General features: G+C 50.0%; 1 protein-coding gene across 5 annotated transcripts in view; it reads right to left on the reverse strand.

Annotated features, from left to right (window-relative positions):
- C1QTNF12 (C1q and TNF related 12) overlaps positions 1-18,452 on the reverse strand; it is a 52,773-nt gene that overhangs the window by 26,118 nt on the left and 8,203 nt on the right. The window contains exons 1-2 of one of the 5 annotated variants that reach the window (XM_083513265.1): positions 6,504-7,164; positions 599-741 (exon numbers count right to left, since the gene is read on the reverse strand). Coding sequence is in view for 2 of the 5 variants with exons in the window: in XM_083513262.1 (XP_083369388.1) it covers positions 10,915-11,103 (189 nt within the window). In the remaining 3 variants the exon portion in view is untranslated. Of the gene's footprint in view, positions 1-598; positions 742-6,503; positions 7,165-10,914; positions 12,184-18,452 lie in introns of those variants that run through there. The other 4 variants (XR_014528428.1, XM_083513262.1, XM_083513263.1 and 1 more) reach the window with 4 other exon arrangements.

Genomic DNA, 18,452 nt, shown 5'->3' on the forward strand with positions numbered 1-18,452 from the left:
GTAGGACAGTTTCCACACACAGTGGCACAGCCCTGTCTCTCCTCCATCTAGGCAAGCAAAAAGGCACGATCGGAGCTCAAGGACATGTTCCAGCCAGGCAAAAACACTCAAGGAGGATGCAAAGCAGGGCTGGTGAGGGGTGTGGTCCGTGGAGAGATCCAGGAGCCAGATAAGAACCCCAGAGGGCTACATCTGACCCCCAGACCTGAGGTTCCCCACCGTCACTCAAAGGCAGGACTTTTTTTCAGCCTGAACCATAGGAGCCAACTCGTAGGGGCCGAGGGGGCCGCCCCCCCCCAAAGTTGATGGGCACTGCCATTCAAATGGTGTGCATGCACTGCGCCATGTGATTGATTATGCAGTGTGGGGGCTTACCTCCCCCCCCCCCCAATATTTTATTCAAGTTGGCACTCCTGGCTGGAACTCATGGGAACTCAATTCTGGCACCTCTCAGCTGGGCGCCATTGCCATGATAAGAGAACAATGGCACCTCTTTTTTCTTGAAAATGGCACTGCTTAAAGCCATGTTTCTGGCTCTGCTTTTCTACTGGAGGACTTTGGGGTTGTGTTCATTGAACAACAATATACTCCTCCCCACTTTCCATGATAGACTATCTTTGAATCGGGAGGTGTGCGAAGTCCATCTCTCTCATCAGAACATAAAGAGGAGCCCTGCGGCTGGATCACGTTTTATCTATCCTGAATCGTTCAATATTCGGCTTCACTGGATGTCCACGAGTTCTGGCATTATGAGAGAGGGAGGAAAAAATATTCCCCTGTTCACTTTCTCCACACTGTAAATGCACTGTAAATCACACACCTCAATCATCTGGTCATCTGGTCCAACCCTCTGCGATGCAAAATATCCCAACCTCCCCTCATATTGACTTGTTCCGGCCCCTGCAATGCACAAGACAGCTTCTTATGCCACTGAGCCTAGGGCTTGCTGATCAGAAGGTCGGCGGTTCGAATCCCCGCGACGGGGTGAGCTCCTGTTGCTCGGTTCCAGCTCCTGCCAACCTAGCAGTTCGAAAGCATGTCAAGTACAAGTAGATAAATAGGTACCACTCCGTTTCCGTGCGCTGCTCTGGTTCACCAGAAGAAGCTTAGTCATGCTGGCCACATGACCCGGGAGCTGTACGCCGGCTCCCTCTGTCAGTAAAGCGAGATGAGCGTCGCAACCCCAGAGTCGGCCATGACTGAACCTAATGGTCAGGGATCCCTTTACCTTTTTATCTGCAAGTTTGTACAAAGAGCACCACCAAAATAATAGTACAGTGGTACCTCAGGTTAAGAACTTAATTCGTTCTGGAGGTCTGTTCTTAACCTGAAACTGTTCTTAACCTGAAGCACCACTTTAGCTAATGGGGCTTCCTGCTGCCGCTGTGCCGCCGGAACCTGATTTCTGTTCTCATCCTGAAGCAAAGTTCTTAACCTGAAGCACTATTTCTGGGTTAGCGGAGTCTGTAACCTGAAGCGTATGTAACCTGAAGCGTATGTAACCCGAGGTACCACTGTAATAATAATATATCTTTTCCTGATGAGCTTTCGGGCTGCGCTCTGCGATCGCAGGAGCGTGGGAAAGGCTGCAAACAGAGCCTCGTGCCAGAGAGCAGTCCCGACGGCTCTCTTCTGCAGCCGCCTCGCACCAGCCGCAAAGAGAAGCCACGCAGGCCTGGCCACCGCCGCTGGCTTCCTTGAGTTACAAATCCCTCTCAGAGAGAGGCAGGCTGGGCGCTCCCTGCTTTCCCCACCGCCAGCCGGAGTGACTGACAGCTAAAATGAATGTTCTGTCCTTGTGGTATTATTATTTAATTACTATGGCATGCATGAGCAATCCCGAGAATGAGCGTGTAAGCTGCGCTCTGTTCGTCTTGGCAAAGGCAGGCTCCGGCAGCTGAAGGGAGATGCCTGCAGCCGAGATGGGGTGGCTGAGCCACCGTGGCGAACAAGAAGCCAAAGCGGGGGGGGGTGGACCCACGGCCGCAGCAGAGGCTGGTCCAGTAGATTGAACAGATTGCCGCGCACAGAGGGGCTGCCTTGGAGACGTGCTCAGAAACTTCAGAAGGTCCAAAGAGCTGCAGTCAGACGGTTGATCGGGGTTGGTTATAGGAAGCCCACGACTCCCTGGTTACAACTGGCTACGGGACGTGGGTGGTGCTGTGGGTTAAACCACAGAGCCTAGGACTTGCCGATAAGAAGGTCAGCGGTTCGAATCCCCGCAACGGGGTGTGCTCCCATTGCTCGGTCCCTGCTCCTGCCAACCTAGCAGTTCAAAAGCACAAAGTGCAAGTAGATAAATAGGTACCGCTCTGGCGGGAGGGTAAACGGTGTTTCCATGTGCTGCTCTGGTTCGCCAGAAGCGGCTCAGTCACGCTGGCCACATGACTCAGAAGCTGTACGCCGGCTCCCTCGGCCAATAAAGTGAGATGAGCGCCGCAATCCCAGAGTCGGCCTAATGGTCAGGGGTCCCTTTACCTTTATTCTCCCCTGCACACCTGCCCAAGCTCAGAGATCCTTGGGACAGAGCCTTCTCTTGGTCCTGCCACCTTCCAAGGTACGATGGGGATGCAGGAGAGGGGCTTCTTAGTGGTGGCTCCCAGACTCTGGAACTCCCTCCCTAGAGAAGCTAGACTGGCTCCCTCCTTGTTGTCCTTCCACCAGTGAAGGTGAAGGCTGTTGTATTCCAGCAGGCCTTGGGGAGCTGACTGCTTTAAAGGAAAGGGCTTTTAAGAGTGCTGCGCAGTTTTTGCCATCTGCATTTTAATAGATTGGTTTTTATATTGTTTTAATTCTATCATGGTTTAATTACTTCTTAGCTATTGGATTTTAGTTTTCTGTATTTTATCAGTGTTGCCTTAATTTTTGTAAGCCGCCTTGAGTCCTAGTCTGGGGAAAAGTAATAATAATAATAATAATAATAATAATAATAATAATAATGGGACACTGCTCCCTGCTCCTTCTACCTTGATCTCTACACAGACCTCTCTCTTTGATGCTTAGACTGATACGTCTTAGGTTGCATCCTGTTCATAATGTGCAAATTATAATGCACTGACAATGTGATTCCTTGCCATGGGATAATAGCAATGGCTCAAAGATAGATGAAGGATAGATATGTTGCTGACTATTGGCCATGATAATTAAAAATGGAGTCTGCAACAAAGTCTTGCAGCGTGGAATGCTCCTGTTAAGGGTTCCAAGCAACTAGGCAATTAGTCATGGCCTCTGGGCATGCTCAGTCCTCACTGGGTTGTTTTGGGGTCTGTTCCCCCGCTTAATTTACATAAACTTCCACGAACCACTAATCTGTTGCTGCCTCTGTCCTGTGTGCGAATTCTGCAGGGCTTGGGCTCTATAAAAATGCTGACACTTGGGGAATGATTTTGCTGTTTGTAGATAGGATTCAAGCCTCCGGGCCCATTGGCAGTTGAGATCTAACAGATCTCATCTAACAGGGCTCTTCTGAAGCTTAGAATACAAACATACCCTTCCACGTGTTTGTCGAACAGACTTTTCAAAAATATATATAATACCATCTAGCACATCAGCTACCACAAGGGGATGAGCTGGCAGCCCACTGTGTCTTCCAGCTCTCTCCGATCCACACAAGAACCTTCTGAAATCCATCCATTTTTAATCCCATTCTACAGCCCAGGAAAAGTGCGGCTGAGAGAGGCCAAGTTCAGAGAATCGCAAAGTTGGGTGTGCAAGTTGGACGACCTGTTTCATCGCCAGAGAAAGAGGGAACGCAGCAACGAAAAGGAACGCAGATTTGTGTCCGCAGCACACACGCTGTTATATACATAGGTGCAAATTTAGAAATCGCTGCTATAGTTTTCAACAGAAAATGCAACCGTCGTGGGGGAGGCTGTGAGCAGGTAAAGGGCGTGACTGCTCAGTTTGGCCATCTAGGATCTGGGTGGCTCTCTCTTATTAGTATCCTTTATCTTTGAACTAGACTTCTGCCAGGCAACCCTTCAAATAGAGGAGTCTCCTCTGTAAAGTAGGCTACATGGCCACCATCACGGCTGGTCATCTAATCCAGGTGTAGGTAATGATTGACCCTTCAGATGTTGTTGGACTACAACTCCCATCATCCCTGGCTGAGGCTGAAGGGAGCTAGAGTCTTACAACATGGTTAAACTACAACTTCCCATCATTCCAGACGGTTGGCCAGTGGCTGAGTCCAGCAACATGTGTAGGACCACAGGTTCACCATCTGACCAGCAGCAGTTCCCCAGGAGCAGGAGATCTACCATGGAGATATTGGCCCTTGGGACATGGGACCATAGGGATCTGGTTTAGGCAGAGTCAGCCCATTGTTCCATCTTGAGGAGTGGTGTCTACTGAAGAGTCTTTAGTCCAGCTAGTTCAGTATTGTGTAAACTGGCAGCAGCATCCCTGGGTATTAGGCGGTGGGTGTTCCCAGCCCTACTTGGAGATGTCAGGGGTCAAACTGGGACCTTCTGCACGCAAAGCATGTGCTCAGCTATTAAGCTAAGGCCCTACAATGTTGGAAAGATCTCCTGGACCACTGAATATAATGGATCTAGGTCATTTGGGCACTTTTTCAGGCCAATACGTTCTGGGATCACACACACACACACACACAAACTCCCACTCACGTAGAATCATAAAATCATGGAATTGTAGAGTTGGAAGGGACTGGGAGGGTCATCTAGGGCAACGCCTAGCAGTGCAGGAATTGCTGATGAATAATCGCCAGTAGGAGGCCATCCAGCTTCTGCTTAAAAACCTCAAATGAAGGTGAGGCCACCACTTTCTGATCAATAATCACTCAACAGCAGCATTAGACCATGTGCGAGTTAAAAGGTCCACCACAGGCCAGATCCCACAGAGACAAGGCAATGGAACACTTCCCTGCCTACATCAGGCACCAGGGAACCCGATGCTCTGCAGATGTGGTGGGACTCCAACTCCCATCATCCTTTGGGCCGGTAGCCAGGTGGACTAAGGCTGAGGAGAGCTGGAGTACAAAAATATGGTTCAACTACTGCTCCATTGGCCATGCTGGCTTGGGCTGATGGAGACCAAGAAGATCTTGAGAGTTCTAGGGTCCCCACCCATAGATCTCAGCCAAAACCCTGCGCTCGATACAAGGCAGGCCACCTTTCCAAAAAGAGATTGTGCCTGGGCCTGCGGAGCAGCCAGCCAGCACATCTCCCCCACCCACGACCACAGAGCCTCTTCCTTGACAAACAAGCTCCCTTCCAGGAAACCCAACAGCTCAGACAAAAACCAGAAAAACGAACCAGCGGATTCAGACTAAATAAAGGGCCGCGTTCGCCGTGCCATCAAGCAACAGTCTTTCCCAACTAATTGGCGCGCACTCCTAATTGCCCAGATATAGGAGAAGCAATTGTCTCTGAGCTCTTGTCTGGAGGGTAAATCTCTCTCCTTTTCCCCACCCGCAAGAGGGTAATTAGCTCCTATTAGCTAATTAACCACAATGGGCTAAATTGCCGGCTGCTAAGCCCCTGCACAGACATCCACAGATTACGGGAATGACACTTCCCAGTGTGTGCGTATGAGCGTGTGTGTATATATATTTCTTAAGCCTGAAGAGGAACAAAGCGTCTATAAGGGGTATTAAGTGTTGCATCTTGGCGGTCACGCCCCTCGGCGCCACAGATTACCCATTGCGCCGCCCGCCGCCTGCAGGCAAGGCAAGCCCCAGATGGTTCCCGGGGCCGCAGCCCTCACTGTTGAGTGGCAGACGCCTCTGCGTGGCCGGCTCCAGGGTGCTGTGAAGTCAGGCTGCGGCTTCCGTTGCAATAGTGGCAACAGAAGGTGCAGAGGCTCCTCCTGCAGCAATGTTGCCTAGTGGTTAAAAAGGTAAAGGGAGCCCTGACCATTAGGTCCAGTTGTGGCCGACTCTGGGATTGCGGCACTCATCTCGCTTTATTGGCCAAGGGAGCCGGCGTACAGCTTCTAGGTCATGTGGCCAGCATGACTAAGCCGCTTCTGGTGAACCAGAGCAGCGCACGGAAACACTGTTTACCTTCCCGCCGGAGTGGTACCTATTTATCTACTTGCACTTTGACGTGCTTTCGAACTGCTAGGTTGGCAGGAGCAGGGACCGAGCAATGGGAGCTCACCCCGTTGCAGGGATTCGAACCGCCGAACTTCTGATCAGCAAGTCCTAGGCTCTGTAGTTTAACCCACAGTGCCACCCGCGTCACTGCCCAGTGGTTAGAGAACCTGTTTTTGGCGCCTTATACAGAGTCAGGGCATTGGTCCATCTCACTCAATTGTCTATTCCATTGTCATATCAGTTGTCTACATGGACAGGCAGCAGCTCCCCAGGGTTTCAGGCAGCCCTCCCTGGAGATGCCAGTGCAGGCCTTCTCTTAAGATATAGGAACAGAGGGAGCTGCTTTATATTGAATGAGGCCATTGGTCCATCCAGCTCAATGGTGCCTACACTGACCGGCAGCAAATCTCTAGGGTTTCAGGCAGGGAGTCTCTCCCAGCCCTACCTGAAGATGCCAGTGAGGATTGAACCTGCAGGTGCTCGAGCCACTGAGTTAAGCAGACAGTCCTGGGTTCAATCCTTGGCCTCTCCAGTAACAAGTGAAGGGAGACAGACCCTTCCCTGGTCGATACCCTGGAGTAGGGCTGGGCAATATCAGGTTTTCAAAACCCCGATATATCGCCAGCTAAACGTCGCGATGCATCAATATATATCATGATGTCTGAAACAAGGATGGAGCTACGCAGAGGCATTGGCTGGCTTCACAGTTTCCCCTGCATTGTGATTTCTGCATAGTACACACACATCGTGATTCGCGATATATTGCCAGGTCAGAAATTATGAAACCAATATCACAATATGGACTTCAAACCGGTTTTCAGTGATATAGTGCTGTAACGCCCAGCCCTACCGTGGAGAGTCTGTTGGAGCTGATGGTGGCAGGCTACGTAGACCAGATGTGGGCAGACTTTGGCCCTCCAGATGTTGCTAAACTGACAGCCGGGAGGATGGGAGTTGTAGTGGAAGCTGGTTCCATGGTGCAGATGGGGCATTGCCCCACCAACTTCAGTCTGCCCTCGGCCTGCCGCCAGCTGCCTGCCTTTTCACGGCCATCCAGTGCACGGGGAGGCTTAGGCTGCCAGCTTCCTCCTCCTTAGTAGAACTCCGCAGGAAGGAGGAGGATTGGGATGAATCTAGAATGACCTGGCGCTGCCTGCCATTGGCTCTGGCGCCACCTACTGTTGGGCTCCCTGGCTTCTGTCCCATCAGCCCCAAAGGGCACCAACCATCACTGATCCAAGCAGGGAATACTGAGCGAAACAGGGCGAATATTCCAAGGCGTTATAAGGAAGCTTCCTACATCCCCAATATAAAAACTGCCCTTGCTCAAATAGAGCAGTAAACAGGAAACATGACAGGGTCAGAGTGTCAGATGCGGACCAGGTTCAAATCCAGCCATGAGGCTCACTGGGTGACCTGCGGCATGCCTCTCTCCCTCTCAGCCTAGCCCACCTCGCAGGGTTGTTGTGAGGCTGATATGGTGCAGAGGCAAACCTTGTGTAGGAGTACAAGGGAGAAAACATGGCAGGTTGCAAGAGAGCCTAACAAACTCAACATCCCTGTTTTGCAACAGATGCTTTTGGGAAACTAATAATAATAATAATAATAATAATAATAATAATAATAATAATACAGTGGTACCTCGCAAGACGAATGCCTCGCAAGACGGAAAACTCGCAAGACGAAAGGGTTTATGATGTGTATCTGAAGAAGTGTGCATGCACACGAATGCTCATACCAAGAACTAACTTAGTTGGTCTTTAAGGTGCTACTGGAAGGAATTTTTTTATTTTGACTATGGCAGACCAACACGGCTACCTATCTGTAACTGAAAGGGTTTATGGTTTTTTGAGTTGCTTCGCAAAACGAATTTCCCTGTGGGCTTGCTTTGCAAGACGGAAACGTCTTGCAAGTTTGTTTCCTTTTTCTTAACACCGTTAATACAGTTGTGACTTGACTTCGAGGAGCAACTCATAGCACGCGGTGTGGTAGCCTTTTTTGAGGTTTTTGAAGACTTTGGTGATTTTTGAAGCTTTTCCAAAACTTTTCCGAAACCGTGCTTCGCAAGACGAAAAAATCGCAAGACGGAAAAACTCACGGAAGGAATTAATTTTGTCTTGCGAGGCACCACTGTAATTTGTACCCTGCCCATCTGGGCGGCTTCCAACAAAGATTAAAAGTACATTCAAATGTCACACATTAAAAACTTCCCTGAACAGGGCTGCCTTCAGATGTCTTCTAAATGTCAGGTAGTTGTGTTTATCTCTTTGACATCTGATGGGAGGGCATTCCACGGGGTGGGTGCCACTACCAAGAAGGCCCTCTGCCTGGTTCCCTGTAACTTGGCTTCTAGCTGTGAGGGAACCGCCAGAAGGCCCTTGGCGCTGGACCTCAGCGTCCGGGCAGAATGATGGGGGTGGAGACGCTCCTTCAGGTATACTGGACCGAGGCATGGTAGAAACAAGAGGCCCCTCTTGCCCAAGCGACTGAGCATGACCACACAAGCTTAATGAAGAAGAGCAGTGCTGGATCAGGCCAGTGGCACCCACCTAGCCCAGCATCCTGTTCTCACAGCGGCCAACCAGATGCCCCAATGGGAAGCATGCAAGCAGGACCTGAGCGCAAGAGCAACTCTCCCCTCTTGTGATTCCCACCAACTACACTTCAGAGGTATACTGCTTCTGACAAAGGAGGTAGACCGTAGCCTTCATGGCTAGTAGCCATTGATAGCCTTATCACCCAGGAGTTTCCCTAATCCTCTTTCAAAGCCATTCAAGTTGGTGGCAATCACTGCCTCCTGTGGCAGTGAGTTCCGCAGGTTAACTATGTGTTGCGGCAATCGCATGAAAGGCTTTTTGTCTGTCCTGAACGCTACCGCCAACCTGCTTCTCCAAGGGGAGAAGGGAGAGGGTTTCTCATTTTTCTGGTCTTTGTACACTTTTCTAAACCTCCATCGGATCCTCTCTCCCCGCCAATCCTTAACCACATTTCGCTTCATCTCTACACTTAAAGAGAGAAAAGGCCACAAAGGCAGCCTAGCCACTCAGATCCCTGGAGAAGGGGCATGCATCTTGAAAACAAGGTGCGTTGGATGAGAAGCACACAAGCTTTGGAGCTAACTAAACTGTACTCAGAGTTAGACCTAAGGAAGCCTAACAGCAGATGCAACTCACAGTGCTTTCTGCTCCTACAGAATTAGAAGGTGGGTACGATCACAGTTTTGTAGGATCGGGCCAAGTTGACTGATTGCAGAGAACCATTTGGATTCAGGGAATAAGTTTAGTTCGGTTTGCATTTTCTCATAGAGTTAGAAGGGACCCTGAGTATCATCTGGATCAGGCCAGGGTCTGCAAAGCAGGAATTTGCAGCCCTAACGGGGGAGTGAACCTGCAACCTTGGCACTGCCAGCACCATGCTGTAACCAACTGAGCTATATGAAGGCGCTTTCAGTTTTCATTTTCTGAAACAACCCACAAACAAAGAACGCAGCCATCCTTTGGAAGAAGGGCTTTTACAAATTCTGCAATGTGGTTCTTCACCCAAGGAGTGTGTTTGAAAATGCGGGTGTTGTGGGGAGGGAATGTGCATGAAAAATGCAAAAGTTAGTAGAAAGTAGGGTTTGTTTATAAATGTATTTTATTGCAGAAAACTGCTTGCAAAAATGTGTATGTTAGGGGAAATTACATGCAAAAATAAAAAAGCGCACACAAGGTAGAAACATATACTAAGATGCAGACCATTTTCTTAAAAAGTAATAATCCCAAATGGATGTGAAAAATGTGAAGAACTGAACTAAAGGTTGGAAAAATGAGAACCTGGGAGAAACAAAAATGGGCAAAATCAAAATCGACAAGCTCACCCATCCCTATAAATTGGATTATCTCTGGGAAGCCAATGAGCCGGGTATGATGGAGGCACCATCTCCTGACATCCCAAAATCACCTCGGAAAATGAGGCTGCGCTCTTTGCTCCCATAGAGTTGGCTCCAAAGCTAGATCTACTCAAAATAGAAGTTAATGGACATGACTAACCCAGGTCCATTCATTTCAATGGACCTGATCTGAGTAGAACTTAGCTGGACACAGCGATTAGGCACTCATATCTCTGACCTCAACACTGACAGGGGAAACTGTTGGCCTCTGATTGCTGTTGAGACTACAGTTCCCATCATCCCTGACCACTGGCCATGTTGGTTGGGGATGATGGGCATTGGAGTCACAGCAACAGCCGGCAGCCTTATTTTAAAGCCTGCTCCCGGGGTCTACTAAACACATCCTCACTGAGCCCACAGAGCAGCCCCCTGAATTGGGATGGAGGGGAATTTTATTTGTTTTGCATTTTAAAGAAACTGACCTCTGACCTAATTCACAAACTGATCAGAACAGAGTTAACAAAATGGGTTGCGTGCTTCTTCCAATTCCGATTTTTTTTAAAAAATGGCATTTTATGGTGGGAAAACACCTACAAAGCGGTGTTATCCTTAAGTAGCAAAGGCATACAAAATGCATAATTTTTCAGAAAGTGCACACCAAAAAAAAAAAAAAGAAAGAAAAGTGAGAATTTTTCATGCATTTAAAGAACAACCTTCAGCAAACAGAGCTATTGTCAAACTTGAGTGGCATGGAAATGAAATTATCTCTTCTTAACCCTGCCTGTGTTTAGGTTCTGTGCCTTGGCCACCTAACTTTACGTCATCCTCAGTTTTCCCCATCTGTGAAATGGGAATCCAACTGTGCTGTCACATGGATGAAAAATATATTTTTAAAAAGAGATTCCACCCCACCCCCCTCCACCTGACGCTTGAGGATTGACTGCAAAGAGGAGCTGAGAACAAGCATATATATTTGGATAGCTACCTTGGAGTGTGTGTTGAGTTCTTCGCTGTTGGAAAGAGTCCCGTTGAAAGGCTCTGTGTACTGATTAGGCTCCTTTGGCTTCTTTCTCTCTTTCTTGGCCACCGCGACTCGGATGTGGGAAAACTCTTGGCACACCAAGGCTGCCAAAACTATCCAAGTCCAACATTTTATCTTGGCTTTGCCGGACATCTTTCAAATGGAGAGAGAGAGAGAGAACACCCTCCAGAGAGGAAAATCAAAATGCCTGTGAGTCTTCGGAGAGAAACGTGGTTTGCTTCCTTTCGCCTCTTAAAAAACCAAACGTGCAATGCAGTTTAGTCCTGGCCTTGCCAGCTGAGTCCGTTCGTGGGCAGAGAATGATCGCGGTGAGCAAATTTGATGCCCCTTTGGAACAGGTGGTTGATCAGGTTTTGCACAGCCAAAACAACTCACGGTTTGAAGTTACTCCTTGATAACATCAGCTTGGGAAGACGCAAACCCAGAATCTGACTGACTGGTGGAGTTCAGTGGACACCTGTCCAGTATTTCACATTTAAGTCTCCTTCCTCACCCAAACGTCTTCAGACCTCTAGATTCAAATCAGCAGCTGGTGAAGGGAAGAAATAGCAAAATAAAACCACGCACACAAGGAATTGAAAGCAGATTGAGGGTGGGGGCGGTGAGCACCCTCACGAATTTTTGATCTTTGCCGCTTGCTGGGAAAGTTCGCCTCCTGACACGGAAAACATCCACTCAGCCTTCGCTCTCTGTCCACCTTGAACTCAGCAAGAAAAAAAGGTCCGATCCTTACTAGTGGGAAACCATCCTGTTTGCAGATGTTGAAACCAATTGAACTGGGAAGCTCTCAAAGGCATCAAAAGTGCTCAAAGTCAGCTATCTCACTTTTTCTGGGCGCAGAAATTTGTAGATGAACGATTTGGCAATCCCCTCCGCAGGGAAGAAAACAACCTTCCCAGCCTCGATCCCGTTAACTCCAAACACCGGGGTCCAAATCCTCGTTCTCTCTCTAATTGGGTCTCTCTCTTTTTTTGCTCTCGACCGTTTTCCAAATGCCCGTCTGCTCTCCGTTCCTTTCCCGCCAGCGGCAGACCGGCAAAAGCCTCCTTGGTTGTAGCTCGGCAAATAAATACTAGTTTTGTGGGAGAGTTTCCCATCAACTTGAAGGAGGGAGGGAGGTGAGACCCAGCCAGAGAGGGAGGGATCGCATTCTAATGAGCTGTTGGGGCTGGTCTTTTCAGACTCCTATTAAGGGGAGACTGGTGGATAAGTGGAATCTTTCTCTGTGCCAAAGAACATTTAAATCAGAAATGTCTCTCTGCGCGTTCCCTCCCACCTAGCCCCTTCCAAAAACTCTCTTCCCCATTATCTCAGACTGGGATCGCCGCTTCTCAGCAGAGAACGCTGTATCAATGGAGCACTGTTACCTTTCATAGAATTTGGGAAGAGATGGGACCACAAGGGTCATCTAGTCCAACCCCCTGCAATGCAGGAATCTTCTGCAAGACTCGAACCCACAACCCTGAGATTAAGAGTCTCGCTCTTTGCCAACGGAGCTATCCAAGGTATAGCACCTTGCCGGACTTAACAAAGTGAGGGATGCGGGTTCGCTGAGGTCAAGGGCAGATCTTGGCATGTTGGCGATCCAGCTCTGAACTGGGAGCACAGGAGAAAGGGCAATCAATGAGGTTTCATGCAGTGGCACCAGAAGGGCAGGACTTTAGGAAAGGCGCCCAGGCACCCAAATGCAACAGGGCTGGCTTACTGCCTCTGCCATCAACAGGCTTGTCCTCTATTATTCAACAGGCTTGATTATTGTAACTCGCTCTGCATGGGGCTGCCCTTGAAGCTGACCCAGAAACTCCAGCAGGTGCAGAAACTCCTTACAGGGTCCTTGCCACGGGATCACATTCATCCAGTGTTTTACCAACTGCGCTGGCTCCCGGTGGTGTACAGAGTCAGGTTTTAGGTGCTGGTTTTGACCTTTAAAGCCCTCAGTGGCCTAGGACCCACGTACCTACGGGACTGCCTCGCCTGGTATGCCCCGCGGAGGACCTTAAGGTCCACAAATGACAACATTTTGGAGGTCCCAGGTCGCAAGGTGGTTAGATTGGTCGCAACTAGAGCCAGGGCCTTTTCAGTACTGGCCCCGACTTGGTGGAACGCTCTGTCACAAGAGACGAGGGCCCTGCGGGACTTGACATCTTTCCGCAGGGCCTGCAAGACAGAGCTGTTCCGCCTGGCCTTTGGTTTGGACTCAGTATGACCCTTATGTTTTCCCTCCCCTTATGGTTTGGATCTATGGGCTACTTTTAAAATGAGACTGCATTTTAAACTGCATTTTAACCTGGATTTTGAAATTGGTTCCCCCCCCCCCGCCGCCCTATTATGATTTTACTGTAATTTTACTGGTGTTAGCCACCCTGAGCCCGGCTCTGGCTGGCGAGGGCGGGATATAAATAAAAAATATGATGATGATGATGAAGCTGGCTACCTGCCTTTTAAGAATGTAGACAGCTGGCTTCTCCTGACTTAGGCCACTGGTCCTACTAGCCCTGTATTGTCTACACTGGCTGGCTGCAGCCCCCAGGATGTCAGGCAGGGGACATTCGTAGCACTGCCTGGAGATGGCAGGGATTGAACCTGAGACCATCTGCCTGCAAGGCAGGTGCTTTGCTACTGAGCTACAACTCCTTCCCTTAAGATATAGGAAGCTGCCTTCTACTGAGCCAGACCGTTGGTCTTTTCAGCTCGATGTTGCTGACACTGACCGCTGCAGAGGCTGTCCAGAGATTCAGATAGGGGTCAGCCCTACCTGAAGAATTGATGCTTTTGAATTATGGTGCTGGAGGAGACTCTTGAGAGTCCCATGGACTGCAAGAAGATCAAACCGATCCATTCTGAAGGAAATCAGCCCTGAGTGCTCACTGGAAGGACAGATCCTGAAGCTGAAGCTCCAATACTTTGGCCACCTCATGAGAAGAGAAGACTCCCTGGAAAAGACCCCGGTGTTGGGAAAGATGGAGGGCACAAGAAGAAGGAGACAACAGAGGACGAGATGGTTGGATAGTGTTCTTGAAGCTACTAGCATGAGTTTGACCAAACTGCGGGAGGCAGTGGAAGACAGGAGGGCCTGGTGTGCTCTGGTCCATGGGATCACGAAGAGTCGGACACGACTAAACGACTAAACAACAACAGCCCTACCTGGAGATTATTATTTATTAAAGTTCTATACTGCCCATCATCCAAGGATCACAGGGTGGTTTACTATATAAAAACGCAAACATAACTATATAATATAAACACAAAAACGCAAGCCGCAATAACAGACAAAAACAATACCCCCACAGTGTTAGACTAGAACAACATTGGCTTGAATGGACGGTTGCCAATACTCTGAAATAACAGGGTACAGGAATGGCAATGTTGTGTTCTCCCGGGTCAGATTGCTTCTCCAGACAGTGAACGGTTTAATCTATTCTACCTACCTATTTTAATCAGTGAGGGCTGGTGCCTATTGGGACTGGTAGGGTAGAAAGCAGGGAGCCTGACAGTAGGTGGCGCCAGAGACAATGGCAGGCATAGCCAAGTCACCCTCCTACTGAGTTCTACAAGGGGCAACAGAGAAGAGGGCGATCGTGCCTCCCCTTGTCTTCTCCTCTCCAGGCTCATCCAGGTTCAGTAATGTTTCTTTATTTTCTCTACCCCCCAAATCGCCTCTGTGGCCCTCCAGCAGCCCATTCCAATCCATCTGCAACCTTCCTTAAAGTGTGGTGCCTCAAAGGAGGAGGTTTGGTCAGCGCAGAATAAAAGTGGGACTAATCATAGTTGGAAACTCGTGGAGCCTAAAATCGCATTCGCCCTTTTTGCAGCTGCATCACGCTGCCAACTCACGGTCAGACGAGCAATCTAGGAAGCTGCCATTTTGAGTCAGGTCTTCACTGACTGGCAGTGACTCTCCACGGATTCGGACATGGATCTCTCTCAGCCCTACCTGGAGATGCCAAGGAATCAACCTAGGACCTTCTGCATGCAAAGCAGGTGCTCCGCTACTCAGCTGTGCCCCCTAAGCTGCACACCTTGTGAATGGCTGCAATCCCAACAGCCTTTTCGTATTGGCCACTGCCAAGCCAGACAGCGCCCCCTCTTCTGTACTTTCTGTGCATTCGGTTGTTGCTTTGCCTAAACACTGAACTTCACATTTGCTTGCTGGATTTAATTTTGGTTTATTTCCATCTACATTTTTCTCCCATTTTTCCTTTTGAATCTTCGGAGGTGGGGGGGGGGGAGCATCTGCATTGCAGGGGGTTGGACTAGATCAGGCATCTCCAAACTCGGCCCTCCAGATGTTTTGGGACTACAAGTCCCATCATCCCTGGCCACTGGACCTGTTAGCTAGGGATGATGGGAGTTGTAGTCCCAAAACATCTGGAGGGCCGAGTTTGGGGGTGCCTGGACTAGATGACCCTTGGGGTACCTTCCAACTCTTCAGCTGATTGACATCCAACGCTCTTTTAAAATGTGTTGGGGAGAGAGTATTATTGAGTTGTTCTTGTTCTTATTTTTATTATGTATTCTGTGATATTTTAAATTGTGATTCTATGTTGCAAACTGCCCTGAGACCTGCGGGTATAGGATGGTATACAAATTTAATAAATACATTATTATTATTATTATTATTATTATTATTATTATTATTAACAACAATAAATACAGCTCCATGATCTCATCTACATTTATATGAGCCTGGGCTAAGTTAGGACATCCTTCACAAGCTGATATTCATTCATTTCATTTTTTAACAAACCTGGGGTGTTCTTTAGCAGGCAGATCTGGGATGGGGACGGGGGGAGTTCCCTGCAGCAATAAGGTTTGCAACACATTGTAATAAGCATTTAAAAAGTATTAAAATAAAAATACTGACATCCCCATAATTTATCCCAATTGCAGCTGCCAGGTCAGCTTGGCTTTGGGTTTGTTTACCTTTTGGTGCCGAATACTTAAAAGGTTCGACTCTAGACATGCTTAAGGAAAAGTTGCATGCAGACTCCGGGCCTTTCTGAGGGGTGCGGAAATGTTAGGTGTGTTCTAGGCAGGCGGGGGGGGGGAGGAAAGATCCGTCGCAAAGAACGCCAATCCTTGCCACGGTCTGCGGAACCGTCTGGGCTGTTTAGCTGCAATATGACAGATCGTCCTATTAACGTGTCATCAAGTACACTTACAAACTCGCGGGGCCGTCTACAACTAACCTGAACAAAAACTGCCAGGAGACGCCAAGGAAAGTTAAATATTATTAGCGGAGAATGGCTTGCTACATAGTTCTCGAGGAATGCAAGATAGCTATTTATGCAAGGGGAAGGGCAGGAGAAAAGATGATGTGAGCTGGAAGCAGCCGGGAGGTGGAGGGGGGGAGCCTGTTAAATATTTATCCATTCATAGAATCATAGAGTCGGAAGGGGCTCTGAGGATCATCTAGTCTGACCCCCGGCAATGTAGAAACATGCAGCCGTCCCATACGGGGATCGAACTTGCAACCTTGGCGTTATCAGCAGCACGCTCTAACCAACTGAGCTATCCAGTCCAGGAAGGTTCTGGGCAGGCATAGGCAAACTCAGCCCTCCGGAGGTTTTGGGACTACAACTCCCATCATCCCTAGCTAACAGGACCGGTGGTCAGGGATGATGGGAGTTGTAGTCCCAAAACATTTTGGAGGGCTGAGTTTGCCTATGCCTGGTCCTCGGCTGGGTTTCTAACCAGGGTGTCCTAGGGATGGTCTGCCTTTTCATTATTTATCTTTACAGTGGTACCTCGGGTTACATATGCTTTAGGTCAGTGTTTCCCAACCACTGTTCCGCGGCACACTAGTGTGCCGCGAGATGTTGCCTGGTGTGCCGCGGGAAAAATTAAAAAAATTGAAAGATTTTTTTTTTAAAGTCAAATTTTCGATTGGGGCGCCGTCACTAGATGACCCCTGGGGTTCCCTCCCTCCCGCTCTGCGCCTCCCTCCTCCTCCTCCTCCTCCGAGGCCCTTCCTGGCTCTCGGCCAAGGCTTGGCGGCTGCCACTCACTCACTCGCTCGCCCACCCGTCCCTCCATCCCTGCACCCGGCCTCTCCCCCTCCGTCCCCGGCGCGGGGGCTGCCGGGATCCGTAGTCCCCTCGCCCTTGGGCTCCGCGCCCGCGCGGGGTGCGCAAACTACGTTTCCCAGCGTGGCCTGGCGGGCCGGGCGTTTTGTTTGAAGCGCTCTTCTCCCGGCCATGGAATGAGCGCAGCGGCGGCGGGCGGGCGGGCAGGGGCTCTTCAGCGCAGACCCCGCGCAGCCTGCCTGTGCCCCCGTGGAGATCGGGCGGCAGGATGGAGCCCGGGGATCCCTGCGGAGGCGGAGCGGCGGATGCCCCCCAGATAGGGCTGCGTCGGGGGTTTTTTATTTTTGCAATGCTGCATCCATGCCGGAGGGGACGCATCGGACCGCGGTGAGACCCCTTGGCGGGCGTGCAAGGCAATGCATGCGCGCAGGCGTTGCATGGAGTGCAGTGCAATGCAATGGCAACGCGGTGCCCTGCATGCATGCATGCAACTTCCACCGGCGCTCCGGACTTGGAAGGTGAGGGGGGTCCCCAGTGGGCGGCAGAGAGAGCCGGGAGGGCGAAGGGGAGCCGGGGGGGAGCAGCGCTGCTCCCCAAGCCGAGCCCGGGGGGAAACTTCGGCGTCGTTGCGCCGGGTGTTGGAAGCGGAGGCTGGCGGGGGCCCCTCACCTGCAAAACCTGGTCGCCTCTCATATATTTCGTGCATTGCATTCATCGCCCGCTTTCTCCTCCAAGGAGCTCCCGGGGGCGCGCGTGGTTCTCCCCGTGTTATCCTCGCAACAACAGCCCTGCGAGGTGGGTCAGGCGAGTGGCCCAAGGGAGCACCCAGGGATTGTCCTGGCCAGGTGGGGTGATTTGAACCCTGCTCTCTGCCCGGTCTTCATCCTCATTTAGCCCCCACATGTGCATGACTGTGCATGACTGAGGTTTTCCCCCCTCGTCTTGGCTATGGTGTGAGTCTGTGCTGTTAATTAATGGGGTTCTGCCTTCGGAGAAGATGAGCCAGCACTCAAGGAGGTGATTATGTAATTTGCTAGCAATTCATGTCCCTCCCGGCGTGACGCTGCGCGCTGACGTCACGGGGCTGTAATGGTGGTGTGCCTCGAGATTTTTTTCATGAAACAAGTGTGCCTTTGCCCAAAAAAGGTTGGGAAACACTGCTTTAGGTTACATACACTTCAGGTTACAGACTCCGCTAACCCAGAAATAGTGCTTCAGGTTAAGAACTTTGCTTCAGGATGAGAACAGAAATTGTGCAGCAGCAGGAGGCCCCATTCGCTAAAGTGGTGCTTCAGGTTAAGAACAGTTTCAGGTTAAGTACGGACCTCCAGAACAAATTAAGTACCGCATTTTTTGCTCTATAAGACTCACTTTTTCCCTCCTAAAAAGTAAGGGGAAATGTGTGTGCGCCTTATGGAGCGAAAGCAGGCTGCGCAGCTATCCCAGAAGACAGAA

This window comes from Podarcis liolepis, assembly GCF_965112155.1.
Source record: "Podarcis liolepis genome assembly, chromosome: 7".
NCBI classification, from domain to species: domain Eukaryota; kingdom Metazoa; phylum Chordata; class Lepidosauria; order Squamata; family Lacertidae; genus Podarcis; species Podarcis liolepis.